Raw genomic sequence first — 19,731 nt, 5'->3', positions numbered from 1 at the left:
GAGGGGAAACTGGGAATGGAGAAATTTACATGTAAATAAAGAAAATATCTAATAATAATAATAAAAAACAGAATTCTGAAGACTAGATAATTTTTGTTATAAAAGCATCTGCTCAAGATGATACAGAAACATGTTCCAAACTGTGGCCGATCACTAAGAATAAGAATATTATTAAAACCAACAGCAAAGTATTGCTTTAAAAAATCTGTTTCAAATAAAGGGAACTTGCCTACTACTCATTTTCTTAGTAAAAAATAACATTGTCTAGTTAAAGAAGAAAACAAACAAAAAAACAAATCAAGAAAAAAAAAAAGCAACAACAACAACAACAAAAAAAAAACCCCAAAAACCAAAAAGCCCTAAGTGTAGCCTAGAAGGGAAAAGGCCAAACTTCTATTTGTACCACTTGCTTTTCCTCATTACCACAGCTTCTGCGAAGACAAACCCCACTTTTAAAACTTACTTTACATATGCCAGGTTTAATAAGAAAACACCTTGACAGCATCTAGCAAAAAACAACCATTTCTGTGTAACATAAAAGTAAATGACCTTGTTTCTTTGGAACTCAGTTCTGCACTGCGATGTATGGTGTATATCTCAGCCCTTTTAATCCCATCTTCCCCAAATTAATTCTTTATATGTTTAAAAACAGACATCTCCTTAAATTATTCTGTATCAACTCTATTCCTATTCAATTAGTGTTCCTCCCATAAAGAGTTTATTTTACTAAACAGTTTTCTTTTCATGTCTGGGATCAGAATTTAAATATATTCTCTGTATAACCTCATCAGGATCAAGTGAGATTATACCGCACATTATTTTGTGAACCAAATATATATTAAGTATACATATCATGAGATAAGTATGTATTGTTAGTGGTGATCAAAATGCAGGCTTTATACATACTATGCAAGTACCCTTCTCTAAGCTGTATCCCCGCCAGCCCAGTAATACCATTTTTAGGGAGACTGTGCTGGGTATCAAATCCATGACCTCCCACGTGTTAGGCAAGCACTCCACTAACTGTATCTTTAGGTCAAATAATTTCTTTTCTTTGTCTTGAGATAGGGACTTTCTACAAAGCCTGGTGTCCTTGCACTCTCACTATGTAAATCAGGTGGGCTTCAAAGTCACACAGAGCTGCCCATCTCTGCTGGGATTCGACTTAAGGAAGCCAAAATACACTTTTCATATTTAACATTCACAAAATGAAAGTCTTAGTGGACAAGACAGTTCATAACTTTTACCATAGTAGTTCCAGTGAGTCATTCAGTTACAAGCTAGCCAAAATACCAGGTCACAAGCATCTCATAATAAGCACAAATACTCCCAATAAGAAATCTGAAGAAAGCTAATATAATCCAGAAAACATACGCTATAAAACTAGGACTAGTCTTTACAAAGCAAGGGACTTCTTAAGAGCCCAGGACTCAGTCAGGGATGCTAGCTAGCTAAGGTACTCACCACCCTAATACCTTCAACTTCTTACTGTACAAGTCTGTATACGAAGGAACACATAACTAGGTTAGCAGATATCAGTCAGTGAACTCAAAAATGTTTCTTCATGGTCTCAAACATTTCTACATTTATGTGGTCAGATTTCCTGAGCATACCGATTAAGAGTAACACAAGCAGGGCCTGGTAGTATATGTCTTTTAATCTCATCAGGAGGCAGAGGCAGACAGTCGCTGAGTTCAAGGTAGACAGGAATATATAGGGAGAGACAGTCTCCAAAAAACAACCACCACCAAAAAAAAAAAAAAAAAAAAAAAAAAAAAAAAAAAAAAAAAAAAAAAAAAAAAAAACCATAAAGGTAGGCATCTTTATGAGCACTGGGTTCTAAACACTGACTGTAGACACATCATTTAATATTTAATGTTCATCAGAAGTAGATATTAGCACCTGGGAAGGGAATCTGTTTAGTTTGGGGTTTTGGTTCTGTTTAATTTTCATTTTCTTTTTTAGACAAGGTCTCATCCAGCCTAGGCTGGCTTTAAATTCACTGTGTAGCCAAGGATAGCCTTGCATTCCTAATCTTCCAGCTTCCACCTAGGGTTACTGGTATATGCTCCAGGCTTGTTTATGTAACACTGAAGACTGAACTCAAGGCTTTATATATCTAAGGAAACAATGTGAACTGCTACAATCCCAGCAGCTTGTTCATGTTTTTGAACCCAGAATCAACTAAAAATAAAGCCAGTCATGGCTGAAAAGGAGTGAGAAACACTGGAAATCTTAACCACCTGTTGATAAATACTTTTTAAAAAAAAAATATGCAAAATTTCAGTGTTTGAAGTAAGAAGTTTACAAAACCAAAATGTAAAAGGTAGGAAGCACAAGTTCGTGCCGGGGCACAACCCCGAGGACCCGAGTTCAATCACTAGAATCTATTTAAAGGTGGAAAGAGAACCAATTCCCCAAAGTTATCCTCTGACTTCCACATGTAAGCTGTGTCACAGGCATGTGACACACACACACACACACATTTAAATTTGTTTAATGTGACATGCTCTATTAAAAAGAAAAAAGAGTAGGCAGGAAAGTGCAAATGTTTACTGAGTATGCAGTATGGCTTTAGCATAATCTTCCATAGGGGCAGTATTACTACCTTAACATAAGGCTGGGGAGATGAATCAGTGGATAGTGCTTGCCACGAAAATAGTAGAACAAGAGCAGAATCAGAAACTACATAAATGCCTAGTGGGCATAGCAGCCCCCGGAAATCCCAGCATTCAGGAGGCAGAGGAGGAGGGGACTCCTAAAGCAAGCTGGCTAGTCATACTAGCCATATTAAGAGGGCTCTGATTTCAAGTGAGAGGCCTCAATGGAGAAGGTGGAGGGCCACTCAGGAAGACTCCAATGTCAGCTTCCAGCCAACACACGTGTACACAGTGTGCTCACACACATGCAAACACATGCATACCCACAGAGATATATGCAAAAGTTAAATGAAACACAGAAAAAATTTTAGAGATAAAGAAGTAACATTTCTATAAGTGGTTTAAAAAAAAAAGAACACAGATTCAAATATATCAACTAGGTTTAATAAAAAAACAAAACAAAACAAAATCCTTCACATCACGGACATACTTAACAGTGTGCATATGAAAACTGTTTTAAGAAGGTAAGCATTAGCAACAGTAAACATGATAATTTCTCTGTTATATTTTCTTGAGCTACAAAGCAGGAGAAAATATTTGCATTTGAAACAGTACACTTGGCAGTAAAACATCATGAAGAAAACCCTGCATTCACAAAGAACAAGAGAGAGAAAATGTTATTTCAGGAGTAGGTTGCTTACCTTCATTTAGAAACTTAGCTAAAAAGAGAACCATGCCAGGTGCTATTGGCCCAGTCTTTAATCCCAATACTCAGGAGGCATAGGGAACAGAATCTCTGTGAGTTCAAGGCCAGTCTGGACTACAAAGCCAGTTCTAGGACAGTTTGTCTCGAAAAATCAAAACCAAACCAAACCAAACCAAACCAAACCAACAACCAATCCAAACCAACAAAAGAGAAGCAGGTACTATACCTGCTAATAATACCCCATGAATTCACTCAGCTCATACTTATCTTTGGAGAATGGAAAAAAGTTGAACTTTACTAATCAAATGAATGTTAATAATCACTAATAAAAATATGCTAAAAATAAAAAGAGGCAAAACCAGGTAAGAGTTCATGTCAAAGCAGCTATTTATACCAAGAAGTTAGACGAGGTTTCCTCATTTTATCATACCACTAAAGCTCTAACATTATTACATAATATGGCTATTAATGAGATATTTATAAATAATGAAATTGCAAAATAGAAAATTAAAAACACAAAAATCTTCTGCAAAGGTCCAGTATCATTGATCTATTTTTTAAAAGCAAAATAAATAAATTTCAAGGTATTTAATTGTCAGTACAAATGAGGAATAAAAAACAAAATTTAAAAAATGTAACACAAAAGCACAATGTTCTCTAGAACGCCAAGAAAAAAACTGTACAGATAAACTGGTCAAATTGAAATAGTTAGGAAAAAAGAGAACCAAACAATGCTTTGATATACATATATATCTAAGAATATTTTCTTCCACACATGTAACTTATACATTAATATTTAGATCACAACATTTTGGGCACAAAGTATACATCTCAATATGGATGGAAATGCTATTTATATTTATTTGGCAAATATTAAGTACCTACTGTGGACACTATGTTGATTAGCCTTAGAAAATTTGGCATTTCCTATTAACCAAAAGACCATTCTGGCCTCACAGGTCAAAGAGAGCAGTTCGTAAAAAGATTCCAATAAAGGTACCTGACAATGCATTTCCAAGAAGAGCCATCTTGATCATCTTGTTCTTCTATGTACATTCTCACATTGTGGTCTTGATCCAACTGGTACCAATACATGAGGCCATCTTTGTCTCGCCCAATTGGCTGGAGACGCATAGTATCAGCATCCTCCTCATTAATTATATTCTTGAATTTAAGATTGTCATCAAATTGACACTCACAGAGATACTGAAAAACAGTTATACTGTGGCTTAAAATACTGTGCACACACTTCTCAAATAAATATGACACACTTTCAGGATTGATTCAGGGACAGAAACAAGAGACCACACAGTTCAATTTGTTTTGTACTACTTTTTCATTTTAGTATGTAGAATCAGCTTAAACAACTTTAAAAGGTAAATTGAAAGGTAACATTTTAATTTTATACCAATGTAGAGTTTTAATATATTTAATATATAGTTTAACTTATACACAAATCAAATCATATTACTAAATGGAGTTTATGTGCACTAAAAACTCCTCAATTACCATTGTATAATACTGTATTTAAATTTTCACTTATATTTTAAGATTATTAATATAATTTGTAAATAAAAATCATATACACTTATGATCTAATATATAAACAATTTAGAATGATTAATTCAAGCATACTTTGTGATGAGAACACTTAAAATCTACTAACAATTTTCAACTATGTAATTACAATCATCTTAGAATATATCACCCAACTACTTGAAACTTTGTAAGATTACCCGAAATCTCTCCAATCTGATTGTCACCCATTGACCAGGGTTAAACACCACTGTACTGACTCTTTAACACAGTGTAATTTCTTTCTGTGCCTGGCTTACTACACTTAACACAATGTCTTCCTAATTTAAAAATGTCTTAAATTACATTTTTACTTATTTTCTTTATGTGTTTGTGGGCACACATGTCACTGCTTACTTGTGTAGGTCAGAGGACAACTTATAGGAATAGGTTCTCTCCTTCTACCGTTTATGAGTCCCAGGACTGAACTCATGACTTCAGACTTGAGGGTAGTTGTTTTTACCCACTGGCCATCTCACCAGCACTTTTTCTTAAAGAATACAAATGTATTTCTTATTCATGAAGATCTTATCAATACTGTGATTACTGCTGTGGTGCACATGAGAAGTCAAGTATAGATATGAGAGCCATACTTGTGCTTTTGCTGGTTTATTTATTGGGTTTAATGCTGATTTCATGTCCGCAGGATGTACAGCCAACAGTAGGAGTGCTGAATCATTGGACCATTCCACTTAAACCTTTCTGGCAAATTGTCACACATTTTGTTTCTAAGCAGTATTTTAAAGAATCCTGATTTTTCCTTTTCTCTGAAGGCTGCTGCAGGAGGACCGCCTGAGCCTAAGAGTTTAAGACAAGTCTTTGCAAAACAGTGAAGTCCAGGTTCAAGCAAATAAAAAACAAAGACAAAGGTAGGCACACTGCAAATGTAAATGCTAAGTGGACAGCAGTAGCTCAGAAAGACTGCTGCAAGCATCCTGTAGACTTTTCATGTGAGCTAAAAGAGCAATTAATATCTAACAATAGAATAACAGCTAGTCTAGCAATATCTTATCTCATATACATACTGTAATTTAAGAATTGCTTAGCCAGGCAATAGTAGCACATGCCTTTAATTCCAGCACTCCTTAGGCAGAAGCAGTGGAATCTCTGAGTTCAAGACTAGCCTGGTCTACAGAGTGAGTTCTAGGACAGCCAGGGCTACATAGAAAAAAAGTCTCAAAAACAAACAGAAAACAAGCAAGCAAACAAACAAGTCACCAAAAACAAACAAACAAACAAACAAAAAACCTTAAGGACATTACCAAAGAAGCACTATGAAACCTCAAAGCAGTGAAGACCTCACTCCTTTTTTCACTATTAGCTGCTTCTGTTACACTGACTGCTTGGTTTGTACTTAGGAAACAAACAAAAGAAAACTCAAACTTGAAAGTAACCCCTACATTAAGATTGAGATGACCCATTTTAATCAAATGCTTTTGGTTACATGAAGGTTTTAGTAACAAGACGGCATTCCATTACTTATCTGGAAAACAATGAGGACCTCAAATGTATTAAATGAGTACATTATCAACAGTCTGTAATGATGTGACTGATGAAGGTGGCAGCAGAAACAATGAAGAAAACTATCAAAGCAATGAAGAAAACTATCAAAACTGCTTCCCTATTCTGTTACTGTATCTCTAATCAGAAACAATTAAAAATAGTAAAGACAAGACTTGACTTTTATGTGTGTGCTGTGCATATGCACTTTTTGAATGTGTGTGGATATTCCTACACATGGTGACCAGTGATTAATGTAAGGCATGTCTTTGTAGACCATTCTTGATTTTTTATTCAGAAAGGTCCCTCACTGACCCCAGAGCACAAGGCTTTGCCTGGGTGTATTTATCTAGCTTGCCTTCCAAGGGCTGGGATTATAGGTAGGCTCACACCACCTGTCTCTACAGTAGGTCCTGAACATCTGACATCTGTTCCCTATGCCTGTCAGGCTTGCAAGGACTCTACCTGCAAAGCCAGCTCCTCAGCCCTGAATAGACTTTTATCACTAAAAAACAGGAAAAAATAACCTATTGTTTTCTAATCATAAAATGTCTACCCTTCCCTCACCGCTTTTTGTTGGGACGTAAGGAAACAGGCCAGGCTGGCCTCAAATTCAGGACCTTCCTGAGTCAGCTTCCCAAGTATTCAGATTACAGGTGTGCATATCCATACTCAATTTTCTTTTACTTTACTTTCTTTTCTTTTACTTTAAAAAATTTTATTACCTATTACTTATTTAGTGGGGGCACTTGCATGCTATGGCACACATATGAAGGCAGAGGACAACATTGCAGACTCATTTCTCTTTCTACCATGGAGATTCCAGGAACCCAAACTCAGGTTGTCAGACTTACTAGTGGCAAATACTGAATTATCTTGCTGACCTATGGTTTTCTTTACTTTGTAATTTGGGAATCAAAGTAAACTTTTAAATTAAAATTACCGCAACAAATAATACATGTATTACCTTTAAGAGTGCTAGTTTGCATTCAACACTCATTTCAAGATAGCCTTTCTTCTCCATCTCCCACGCCCAGGTACTGTTAAACTCTTGGCAGATCTGTAACAGAAAATTAATAACTCAATATATGAAAACAATTTTTGTTGGTTTTTATTGTACTTTGGATTCGGAATGGCACCCAAAGGCTCGGTGTTGAAAGCTTATTAGTTTAGTAGGTGGGGGCTAGCTGTACAAATAGGTCACTGAAGGTCTATTATTGTCCCCGTTTACTGTCCCCACTTCTGCTTCTGGGAGCGCACGGGATGAAGAGCACTGCTGTACCACACACTCCCTGAAATGATGCTCTGTCTTATCACAGGCTCAGAGACAGAGAGCCAAGACTGTGCACCCAAGCCTCTGAAACCAGAGCCAAATTAATGTTCCCCTGTCTAGGATGGTTTTCTTAGTCATTTTGTCATCGCAACATGAAGCTGAACAGCAATAAACATTGGTTGTTTTCTATGATTATGTTTGTTCTAATTAATACATATATAGAGGAAAGAATTCAGAAATGGCAGGCAACTCCAATTCCAATTTACACTGTATACTATTTAGATCCATCAGAAATATTTACTAATGCTTTTAACAACTTAAGAAAGAATCTCTGGAGGTGGAGAAATGGCTCAGTGGTTAGGACCACTTGCTACTCTTGAAGAGGACCCCAGTTCAGTTCCTAGCATTCACACGATAGCTTGCAAACATCCATGACTCCAGTCCAGAAAGATCCAATGCCCTCTTCTGACCTTGGAGGGTACCAGGTACACGTGTGGTACACATACATATATACAGGCAAAACACATATAAAATGAACATACATATAAAAAATAAAATAAATAAATCTAAAAACATTAACAATGATGTGGAAAAAGAATCTCTCTTGCTTTATCTGTTCAACAATTTGGTGTATTTTGTGGATTTAACTTTTCACTAGACAGAAGTTCGAAACCATGTCAAATTCTACAGATACATTCAACAGAAGCTCTCTCAGATCAGTGCCCTCTTTATTATCAGTACAGTAGAAATTCCATTGCTAGGCATTTTACAACATCAGTAACAGGCTTTAACTTGAATGCTTCAGGATTCTTTTCCCACATAAGCACTTTAGCCAAATCAGAGCCACTGTAACAGACTGAAGAGAAAACATGTGGAAATGCTCCACATAAAAGTCAGTGCAAATCTAGGTGTGGGGCCATGCATCTGCACAGAGGCAGAGTAAGAAGAACCACGAGGCTCAGACATGCCTGGAGTCAACAGTGACTCCTTGTCTCACATAACACCACCAAGAGTGGGGCAAGCTCTCTGTTCAACAGATCTTCACAGAAAAAAACGCTTTCTTAGATTCTTACATAAGAAGCCAGGAAAGATTCATGTGCTAATTCCAGAGGGCTATGACTTCTCTGACCAAGTGGTTGTGTTTGTTTTCAGCAATAAAAGGGTAATGATGAAGATGATGATGATGACAATGATCTTGGAAGCTGGTAAGTGCATAAAACATTATGCAACATATCTGCCAATGTCATGGAGTTTTTATTGTTATTGTAACAAATAGCAAAATGAGGGCTAAACCAGTGAAGCAAAACAAGATGAGAAACTGTTCTGGAATCAGGGCACTGGTTAAACCAGAGATTTGAAAGAAACAGACAGGAGGCAAGAGAGAATGCTTCAGCAGCCCTCGTAATCCAGGAATAGAACTAGGATGGACTTCCTGGAAGGGGTACATTTTCCCAGCTGTCCCTAGTGCCATCTTTTACTAGTTTTTTTTTTTTTTAAATCAGAGGTCAATATAAGGCAAACGATATGACCAAGAACTATGTAGAAAGTAGTAAAAGTCTCACAGAAAGGATAAATTTCCCATTTCCTTTGACAGCACATTGTGTGTGTGTGTGTGTGTGTGTGTGCGCGCGCGCGCGCGCGCGCGCGAGTGCACGCGTGCATGTGCACTCATGTAACAAAGCAAATAAAAACCTAAGGGGTACCATTTAATGAAATGTGTAGATGACAGGATACACATGAAATGGCTGTATATCAAAAGAAAGCTAAAGTGGCAGGATCTGAACAGGTGCATCACACCAACAAACAAGAGTAATGAATGTTGAAAAGTCTACGGCAGTCCTAGATTGTCAAGTAGTATGGCTAGAAGCTATTAGCTTCCCAAATAATGACAATGAGTTACCACTTTATTTAGCAACTCTAAGAATTTACATAGTGAAAATAAAACATAAAAAAAAGAGCGATATTGTTCCCAGTAGCAAAAAGGTAGAAGCAACCCAAATGTCAACAGAAAAAACATAATACAACAGATCCGCATAGTGAAAGTGCATATAGCCGTTACCAAGGAATGAAGCACAGATGGACATAGAGCTCAGCTGTACAGCATGGGAAGGCCTTAGGTTATAGTTCTCAACCTGTGGGTCATGACCCCTTTGGGAGGTCAGAAGATCCCTTCACAGGGGTCACTTAAGACCATCAGAAAAATCAGTATTTACATTATTAACAGTAGCAAAATTGCAGTTATTAAATAGTAATGAAAATAATTTTATGGCTGGGGTCACCACAACATGAGGAACTGTATTAAAGGGTTGTAGCACTAGGAAGGGTGGGAACCACTGCCTTAGTCCTATCCCAAATATCCACCCCACAAAGAAAGGGAAAATAACAACCAAGCAAAGCAATAACAAAATATATGGCTGCCTGGATGAACTGGAAAACATGTTAATGCAAGAAACCACACAAAAGGATTGACTCAAGGGTTCTCAGAATATCTAAAATATTGAAATTTAAAATCTGAGACAGAAAACAGATTAGCAGGCGACAGATGTGATGAACAGTGCTCTCAGTGTCACAGAATCTAGACTCATCAGGACATGCCTGTGTTGGATTATCCTGGTTACAGAAGTCAGGGTGGGAAGGCCTGCCTACTGTAGACAGTGCCATTCCCTAGCTGGGATCCTAGCCTAGATAAAGGGAGAGAGAGAACTGAGTCTCAGAATGCAATCACTGGATGCAAGGTAAGCAGCTGGCTCAAGCTCCCACTGCCTTGACTTTACCATTGTGATAAACTGTACCTCAAACTGAGATCCACAATAAACCTTTTCTCCTTTAAGCTGCTTGTCAGTATTTTATTACAGCAACAGAAAACCAGCTGAGAAAGCTGGAGAGATGGGGCAAATAAGCAGGAAGTACGACCTAATGGGTATGGCTTTCACTTTTGAATGGTAAAAATGTTTTGAAATTAAGATAGGTTATAAACTCCTTGCAAATATACAAAAACAAGTACAAGAATAAACAAGACAAAAAACACTGAACTGTTTATTTTAAAAGTATTAATTTTGTTATTTTGAGACAAGGACTCATGTAGCACATACTGACCTCAAATTCACAATGTAGCTGAGGCTGTCTTTGCACTCCTTGTATCTCTGCCTCTCAAATACTTGGATTACATATGTGTGCCACCACACCTGGGAAAGTGTCAACTTTATGAAACGTAGACAAACACCTCAAATCTTAGATTGTATTGTATTGTTATCCACAGCAAGGAAATGGGCAAAGAGGGATAAATGAGGGATATAAGCATTACTCTTGCTAATAAACTGTTAAAAAATATATTTCAAATACTACCAATAGAAGTCAGCTGCCACCAAGAGAGATGTGGATACAAAATATACTGAAAATGATAAATCTTGTTCATATTTGTACATATTTTTAAATTATACTTCACCAGAACTGAGCTATGACTATCTCTGCCTGTTTTAGAAACATCAGTTGTTCAGGAGAACTGAAGCAAATATCAGAGCGCCAATAGTGACAAGCTCTCACTTAGTACAGGGAAGGCAAAGATGAATTAAGGAGACTGTAGCGTATTTCAGTTGATGGAGTGCTTGTTTAGTACACATGCAGCCTGGGTTCAACCTCCAGTGCTGCATAAATCAGATGTAGTGGTGCACATTTGTAATCCTAGCACTGGAGTTGGAGGCAAGAGGCCTGAGAGTTCAACATTATCCTACACAGCCAGTCTGAGGACAGCATGGGATACATGAGATCCTGTCTCAAGCCATGGCAACCAACCAATGACAAAAAAAGCAATGGTACTGTACCAAGAAATCAAACTGATCAACCAATCAATCGATAGATAATCTACAAATATAAGAATACAGGGCGGAAATACCAATACAACCAATAAAGGAAGAAAGATCTAATAAAGGGTTTCTTCAAGTAGTAGCACTTGTGAATTAGTGGCATTGTGATCAAAAGGATTGGCCAAACTGTATAAAAATTGATTTTCCTTATTTGTGAGAGTACATGTGTATGTGCGTACACACATGTATGCACACAAGTCACACATGTATGAGAAAAAGAAAGACAGACAGAGAAGGAGAGCTCCAAGTCATATGATATTGTGACCTATGTGGGCACCCATACAATAATGGCTAACACACACACACACACACACACACACACACACACACACACACACACACACAGAGAACTTTTTTTTTTAACTGATCCTTTGTAGCCTTCTTTTATGCCCCATTTCACTAATTTCTGCCCTGATTTTTATCACTTTTTTTTCTGTCTACTGATTGAGGGTTTAACTTACATGAAAGTTTTAAATCACATAGCTTGAGTTTCAAATCTTGCCTCTCCCTACCAGCAGGGTGATTTTGTTGAGTCAATCACCTGTTCGACTTGGACTTGCGGTTCTTCTTCTGTAAATGGAGGTTTGGGGCAAATAAAAGACAAGGAATGTGCCAATCACATACTCGCTGTGTCATGCCTCCATTATATATATGCAAACCTGAAAAGAATTCTAGAAAGCCATAAGAAGAATCAATTAGAACACAAGAAGGAGTTAAAAGAGCTAGTAAAAAAAATAATGCTAGTAATCTTCAAAATGTAGGTAAATACTGTTTACCAACACTAGCTTCAGTCATGTGTATGGAACAGGTTTAAGAGGTAAATACCATTGTTAGTGATAGATTCATTTTAATTTCCCATTTTTATTTTGTAGGGATCAAGCATATATTGTTGAACCACTTCTAATGTTATGTCTAATATCTAATATGCTAGTAAGTTTTGAATCTTAATAGCCTATATTAATGACAACAGATTTCATTGTTTTTATACATTTATATAATATATATTTTTATACTTTTTAACCTTTGTTTTTTTGTTTTATTTTATGCACGAGTGTTTTTCCTGCAAGAATACATGTGCGCCATATCTACGCAGTGCCCATGAAGGCCAAATAAAACTGTGTCAGATGCTCTGGGATTGGAGTTACAGCCAGTTTTGAGCAACTATGTGATGCTAGGAACCAATCTTGGGTCCTCCAAAAGAGCAGCAAGTGCTCTGAATGGCTGAGCTACCTCTCCAGCCCCCAAAATGCCCTTCCCATTCTGCCAATCCTCTGCTCTTCCCAACCAGTCATACTTCTGAGAGTAAGTATGTCTTTATAGGTGATATTATCTGCATTTGTGTGTGTGCACAAGTATGCACATGCACCTATGAAACAAGCATGCACCACAGCATACATCTCAAAGGCAAAGGGTAACTTTCAGGAATCAGTTCTCTCCTTCAACCAGGTCACTGGACTTGGTGACAACCATCTACACCTTCTCTGGCTCTTACCAGTACCAACAGTGAAAATTTTGAAGCTAAGATTCTTGCTAAATCTAGAGAAACCTATTGCATTAAATTTTATTTACTGTGGATATTTATATACATATATTAAGTTTATTTTATGTATAATAAATGTTTAAAATTTACCATTTTAACCTTTTTAACTGCATAATCCACAATTAATTTTATTTAGGATTTTGAGTAGCCATTAGTACTTTTCATTTTCTAAAACACTTCTTGGGCTAGAAAAAATGGCTCAGTTAGAAAAGTGTCAGCTCTGAAAGCATTAAGCTGTGTGTTCAGAAACCTAACACCCATGTAAAACGCCAGGTGTGCCTATAACCCCAGTGCTGGAAAGCCATAATGGCAGTGTTATGCCACTACAAAAACAAAATTAAGGTAGAGGGCACAACTGAGGAACACACCCAACATTGACTTTTGGCCCCCACATGCACATAGACACATGCATGCCCACAAGCACACACCATTTCATAATTCAAGTAAATTCTTTAACCATTAAATTCTCCTCTCATGTTATAGGACCTGGGGTAAGCTTGTCATCTACTTTATTTAGAGACAGTTTCATGAAACCAAGATTGATCTCAAAAATCACTATGTAACTTAATCAAGGATAACTTGAACTTCTGACCCTGCTGCCTCTTCCAAAGTACTACACGAGTATATCACCACATCTGGTTTACTCAGTGTTCCAAACCAGAGCTTCATGTATACTATGTACCATTCTATTGGCTGAGCTACATCCTAAACACCCAGAGATCTAGTCCTGAATGAGTGTCTTTTCTTTGTTGAGTTTTAAGAGTTCACGCCAACTTTTAACGGTTTAAAGATTTCTTTTACATAATGACTACTGTCTAGACATATGGGAATCATGTGTATGCCTAGTGCCTGTGGAGGTTAGAAGAGAATGTCAGATCCCCGGAAACTGAATTGGATGGTTATAATAAAATCTAGGTCCTCTGCAAGAGCAACAAATGCTCTTAAGTGTTAAGTCATCTCTCCAGTCCCCAGTTTGTTTTATATTCCCCATTTTTCTGTGTGTGTGTGTGTGTGTGTGTGTGTGTGTTACCACATGCATGTTTCCATGTACGTGAGCACACAAGTGGGTAGGTGCACACACATGTATGCTGAATGCATGTCAAAGCCTGGCTGAGGATATTGCTAGGAATCATCCTGAACTGTTTTTGTTATTCACTAAGCTTGTCCAGAGCCTGCTGATATGGACACTGACTAACCAGCTTGATCTGGGGATTCTGTCTCCACTCACCAAGGCCAGAATTACAGGCAGGCTGCCACAACCACCTGATTCTCTGTGGGTTCTGGGGATCCATATTAAAGTCTTCAAACTTGCTGGGTAGTACTTAACCACTGACCCATCTCCTGAGCACCTAGGAGTTGTTTTTCTTTGGGGGATGGGGGTATTTATTTTGATTTTATGTGGTGCTTTGCCACATAAAACATGACATAGATGTCTATGTGAGGGTGTCAGACCTCTAGAACTAGAGTTACAGACAGCTGTGAACTGCCATGTGGGTGCTGGGAATTGAACCTGGGTCCTCTACAGGAGCAGCCAGTGCTCTTAACACTGAGCCATCATCTTTCCAGCCCAGGAGTTCTTAATATATTCTGGATAATAAATTTTCCAGGGTGGCACTTGCATAATTTGCAGCATGAACTACTTCATTCTACAGGCTTTTCTCGTTTTCTTTATAATGTCTTTTGATGTACAAAAGACTTTAATCTGATAAAGTCTAGCTAGTCTTTCCTGTTGTTGCCTATACTTTTAGTATCATATCTGAGAATATAGAGTTTAAATGTAAGGCCACAAAGATTTCCCCTAAGAATTTTACAGATTTGGGTCTTATGTTATTGAATCATTCTGAGTTAATTTGTATATGTGGTATGAAGTAAGATACATGTTCCATTTTGCAAATTGTATTTTTAAAAATATTTAACATTACAGAAAACAGTTAAAATATGTAAAAATGCTACAATAAATGCATGATAAAGTCTCTCTATACCAGTCATTCTCAGTTCAGTCAGGAATCAAGAAAAATATACATTACTACCAAGCTAGAACTTTCCAATACATTTCTAAAGCCTTTTCTCCATACGGAAGTAAGTCACTATTCTTCCAAACACTGATAGCCTATTGTTACCTCTGTGACTGTGAAGGAGTAGTACTTCTGACTGGTACTGATAGGTAATAACAAAGTGCTGTAAACTTCACATAACCAAATGGGAAAAACAGGATACTGAAGTCACCTATAGGAGCACTCTTGCTATAGGAAAATTTCCCAACCATAGCATGACTCGCTATGGGAAAGTATATTAGGTATGTTATTATAAAAGAGCCATTGAGCCATCTGGAGTTCTGCAAAAATCTAAGAAAAGTAAAATGTAGCATTACTATATCCACAAGCATAAAAAATATAGGTCAAATTCAAGTACAGTTGTGAAGAAATGAATGTTATAGAAGGGGAAAATGTTATGGTGCTGTTTCTTTAGTAAGTTAGTGTTACACACATACTGTTGGGCTCCAGCAATTTGGTAATAGTATGCTGAGGACATTCATACAGTTTCATTTAGTAATAATTACATTTCAGTTAGTGGATAATTAATTTACACATAATTTTAGAATTAAGAAACTCAGCTGCTTTCTCATTACAAATCCAGAGCTCTTTCTGATATTAATATGTGTAATACTAAAATATCCCCTAAAAGTCCATGTATGTGAACACTTGGTTCCTAGTTGGAGGTACTGTGTGAAACTTTTGGGACATTTTCTGTTTCTTGGTCCAGCTAGAAGACTGGCTGTCCTAGTCTCCTGCAAACAGCGACTGATCCACTTGTTCTATCATGCCTTCCTTAAATGATGGGCTAGAAACCCCGGAAAGTGTCAGTCAAAAACTTCCCTTAGGTTGCTTCTACTGGGTGTGATCTCACAGTGATGAGGAAAGTAACTGGCGCAATCACATGAACAAAGAATAAAAAGTGTTCCTGAAGGTCCCAAGCATGAAAGGATGCTTGGCACAGTGAGCACTGTGCCACTCACTGCACTGGGCATTCATGCTGGAGTACTGACAAATCTGGCTTCACTCCTTGCTTTGCACTCTCTACCTGTCCTTCAGAGCACCATGGGAGTCACCTGTATATGACCTGGAACGTGGTGTTGAACTAAATGACATTACCAATACAATAGCATAGTACCAAAAATAAGTTCTCAAACACCAGCAGCAGCAATTATCTCACTGCGGAAAAGCACGATTCCATGCCTGGCTATGAACAAGACCCCTGGAGGACCATCTCTGTGTGACTGGTTGACCCACCGGACTTGAGTACTGAGGAGAGACTAGAATTTGGTAGGCTCAGAGGCTAACTACTTGGGTTAGTGTTACCCTTCTCAAACAGCCATTTCTTACCCCAATCTGTATCTGAATTAACACCTCATGATAACAAAAAACTCCTAGGAGCTGTTAATCTATCAGATCACTGGCTTCTACCAATCGAGTTAAGAATGTTATCAGATAGCACCTTGGGCCTATAAAATAGCTCACCTTTCTCGCTGTACACAGCACTCTGGTGTACCGACCAATGTATTTTAACATTGCTTTGAATTATGCCACTTTTTGTATAAAACCATAAAAACCTTGTGAAACTGCTTCCATGTTGGAACATAAACTTGGGATAAGCTAAATTGGTGTTCCTGGACTATGGTCACTCACAATGGTTCCAGAACAAGCTATCTCTTATTCACCTTAAAATTTCCTATATAGAGGTCAAAGAGCTGTGGTTTTTACATTGATGATGGAAATGTAAAAATGGTTTAGTGACTATGGAAAGCCATTCAGTAGTTTCTCAAAAGGTTAAACAAAGAAATAACTGTATGACCCTTTCACTTCTGGATATAAAACACATAAGTGACAATATATGTTGCTATAAAATTGTGTATACAAATGTTCATAGCAATATTATTTTCTCCAAAGTGATAAAAGCTCAATGAAACAAATCTTATTTCACTTTTGAGAAATACATCTGTAAACATCTAATTATTATCAAATATGATCAAATTATCAAATGATAAAAAAATATCCCCTGTGAATTCACAACTGATGACAGCTTCCAGAGAATAAAAGCCACAGACCAGGGCTGCAAGCATAACCCGGTGATTGTGCACCTGTGTAGTGAACAAACCGTGCTGGTTCCCAGCACAGGAGATACATAGGGGGTGGGGAGCAGTGAGGGAGATAAAAGAAGGTAATGGAGCAATGGCATTCTCTGAAATTATTTTGATCATGTTTACCAAATTTATTTACTTTCAAAGAATTTCTCTGTTATTAAGGACTGAGTACCAAAAACTGTCTTTTATCTTCCCTCTCTCTTTGTTGTTGCTTTTTGAGACAAAGTCTCATTAAATAGCCCAGGCTGGCCTAGAACTCATAATTCTCCTGCCTCAGCATCCCCACAGCTGGGATTACAACTACACACTACCGTGTATAGCTTCTTCCTTTATTTGGAGGGATATACAATGAGGTTGCTTCTTGTTGAGGAATAGGTTATTTTTTATTACATTTGTTTTGGTATACTGGCATGGGCCAGACCACACACAGAGGTCAGAGGACAATTTATGGGAGTCCTAGGGGTCAAAGTCAGGATCATCATGCTTGCTGTCAAGTGCCTTTATCCACTAAAAGCATCTTACTGGCCCAAATTGAGTTATTTTCTACTTAACTTCATGACCTTTCCTGTATAAAAGTCTAAAAGTCTGTAAGTAAAATAATTTACTTACTATTTATTTCTTCATTGTCTAAGAAGCACTATTGGGTCGTAACACTTCTTGAAACCAAGTGTCTTAAAAATCAACAATTACATTCAATGTGATAAACTTTCTTTTAAAAACTACCTAGCTGGGTAATGGTGGTGTACACCTTTAATCTCAGCATTTAGGAAGCAGAGTCAGGGGATCTCTGAGTATGAGGCAACTCCGGTCTACAGAGTGAGTTTCAGGATAGCCAGGACTACAAAGAGAAACTCCATCTCAAAAAAACCAACATAATAATCGATCAATGATGCAAAATATACAAAAGGATCACAGAATCTAATGAAAATAGCAATAAGAAATTGCCATCTGCTTGTCTTAACTGATTTATTTATTGTTTTTTTTTTTCTAGGCAGGGTTTCTCTGTGTACCTGACTATCCTGGTACTCAACTCTGTAGACCAGGCTGGCCTCAAACTCAGAGATTCACCAATCTCTGCCTCCCAAGAGCTGGGATTAAAGGTGTGCACCACCACACCTAGCCTGTATAGCTTCTTTTAAAATCGTTTCCCCTGTTATTTTTGAAGGAACAAGGGCAATAGGAAAGTAAGAGGCACAGTATAGTGACATTTGTCACCTACCATCAAGGTTATCTAAAAATCATTAACAACCAAAGGAAACAGAAGAGTTCCATGGATGTATAAGACTAAATGACAGAGAAATTTCTTTGTGGTTTGTCAAGTGAAAGGAATGAGAATCTTAAGGCCAAGGCTTACCCAAACAAGCAAGGAATAGCAAGAACATTTAGCTTAAATTCAGTTCACCACATTTATTTTTAGAAGGATAATTCTACCTTAAAAGTAAAAAGTAGCAAGACTACATTTGTGCGTTCTCTTCCATTCTAGATAACACTGGGCAATATATGTTAGTCAGAGAAAAGAGAAGAAACAAAAATGAATGCCTTAAGTACACCGAGTTGCTAGATACCTCTTCTATTATAACTTATCAAGATCTGTCAACATCCTTAGTCATCAGGGAAATGCAAATCAAAACAACCCTGAGATTCCACCTCCCACCAGTCAGAATGGCTAGGATAAAAAACTCAGGTGACAGCAGATGCTGGAGAGGTTTGAACACTCCTTCATTGCTGGTGGAAGTGCAAGCTGGTTCAACCACTCTGGAAATCAGTTTGGCGGTTCCTCTGGAAATTGGACATAGTACTACCAGAGGACCCAGCTATACCACTCCTGGGCATATACCCAGAAGATGCTCCAACATGTAATAAGGACACATGCTCCACTATGTTCATAGCAGCCTTATTCATAATAACCAGAAACTGGAAACAACCCAGATGTCCCTCAACAGAGGAATGGATACAGAAATTGTGTACATCTACACAACGGAGTACTACTCAGCTATTATTAAAACAATGAATTTATGAAACTCTTAGGGAAATGGATGGATCTCGAGAATATCATCCTGAGTAAGATAACCCAATCACAAAAGAACACACTTGGTATGCACTCTGTGATAGGTGGATATTAGCCCAGAAGATCGGAATACATGAAGTACAATCCACAAACCACAAGAAACTCAAGAAGAAGGAAGACCAAAATGTGGACACTTCACTCCTTCTTAAAAGAGGGGACAAAATACCCATGGAAGGAGTTGCAGAGACTAACTATGGAGCAGAGACTGAAGGAAGGACAATCCAGCCTGATATAGCTGTCTCCTGAGAGGCTCTGACAGTACCTGACTAATACAGAAATAGAGGCTCACAGACATCCATTGAACTGAGTACAGGGTCCCCAATGAAGGAGTTAGAAAAAGGACCCAAGGAGCTGAAGGGTTTGCAGCCCCTTATGACGAACAACAATATGAACTAATTAGTACCCTCAGAGCTCCCAGAGACTAAACCACCAACCAAAGAGTACACATGGTGGGACTAATTGCTC

General features: G+C 37.7%; 1 protein-coding gene across 2 annotated transcripts in view; it reads right to left on the bottom strand.

Annotated features, from left to right (window-relative positions):
* Rsf1 (remodeling and spacing factor 1) overlaps positions 1 to 19,731 on the bottom strand; it is a 124,632-nt gene that overhangs the window by 56,224 nt on the left and 48,677 nt on the right. Inside the window, exons 1-3 of one of the 2 annotated variants that reach the window (XM_031387424.1) lie at positions 11,979 to 12,172; positions 7,349 to 7,441; positions 4,307 to 4,512 (exon numbers count right to left, since the gene is read on the bottom strand). In XM_031387424.1, the coding sequence (XP_031243284.1) occupies positions 4,307 to 4,512; positions 7,349 to 7,405 (263 nt within the window). In that variant the 5' untranslated portion in view covers positions 7,406 to 7,441; positions 11,979 to 12,172. Of the gene's footprint in view, positions 1 to 4,306; positions 4,513 to 7,348; positions 7,442 to 11,978; positions 12,173 to 19,731 lie in introns of those variants that run through there. The other variant, XM_031387423.1, reaches the window with a different exon arrangement.

This window comes from Mastomys coucha, unplaced genomic scaffold (assembly GCF_008632895.1).
Source record: "Mastomys coucha isolate ucsf_1 unplaced genomic scaffold, UCSF_Mcou_1 pScaffold21, whole genome shotgun sequence".
Lineage (NCBI taxonomy): Eukaryota > Metazoa > Chordata > Mammalia > Rodentia > Muridae > Mastomys > Mastomys coucha.
This window is presented reverse-complemented; position numbering and strand designations above follow the sequence as displayed.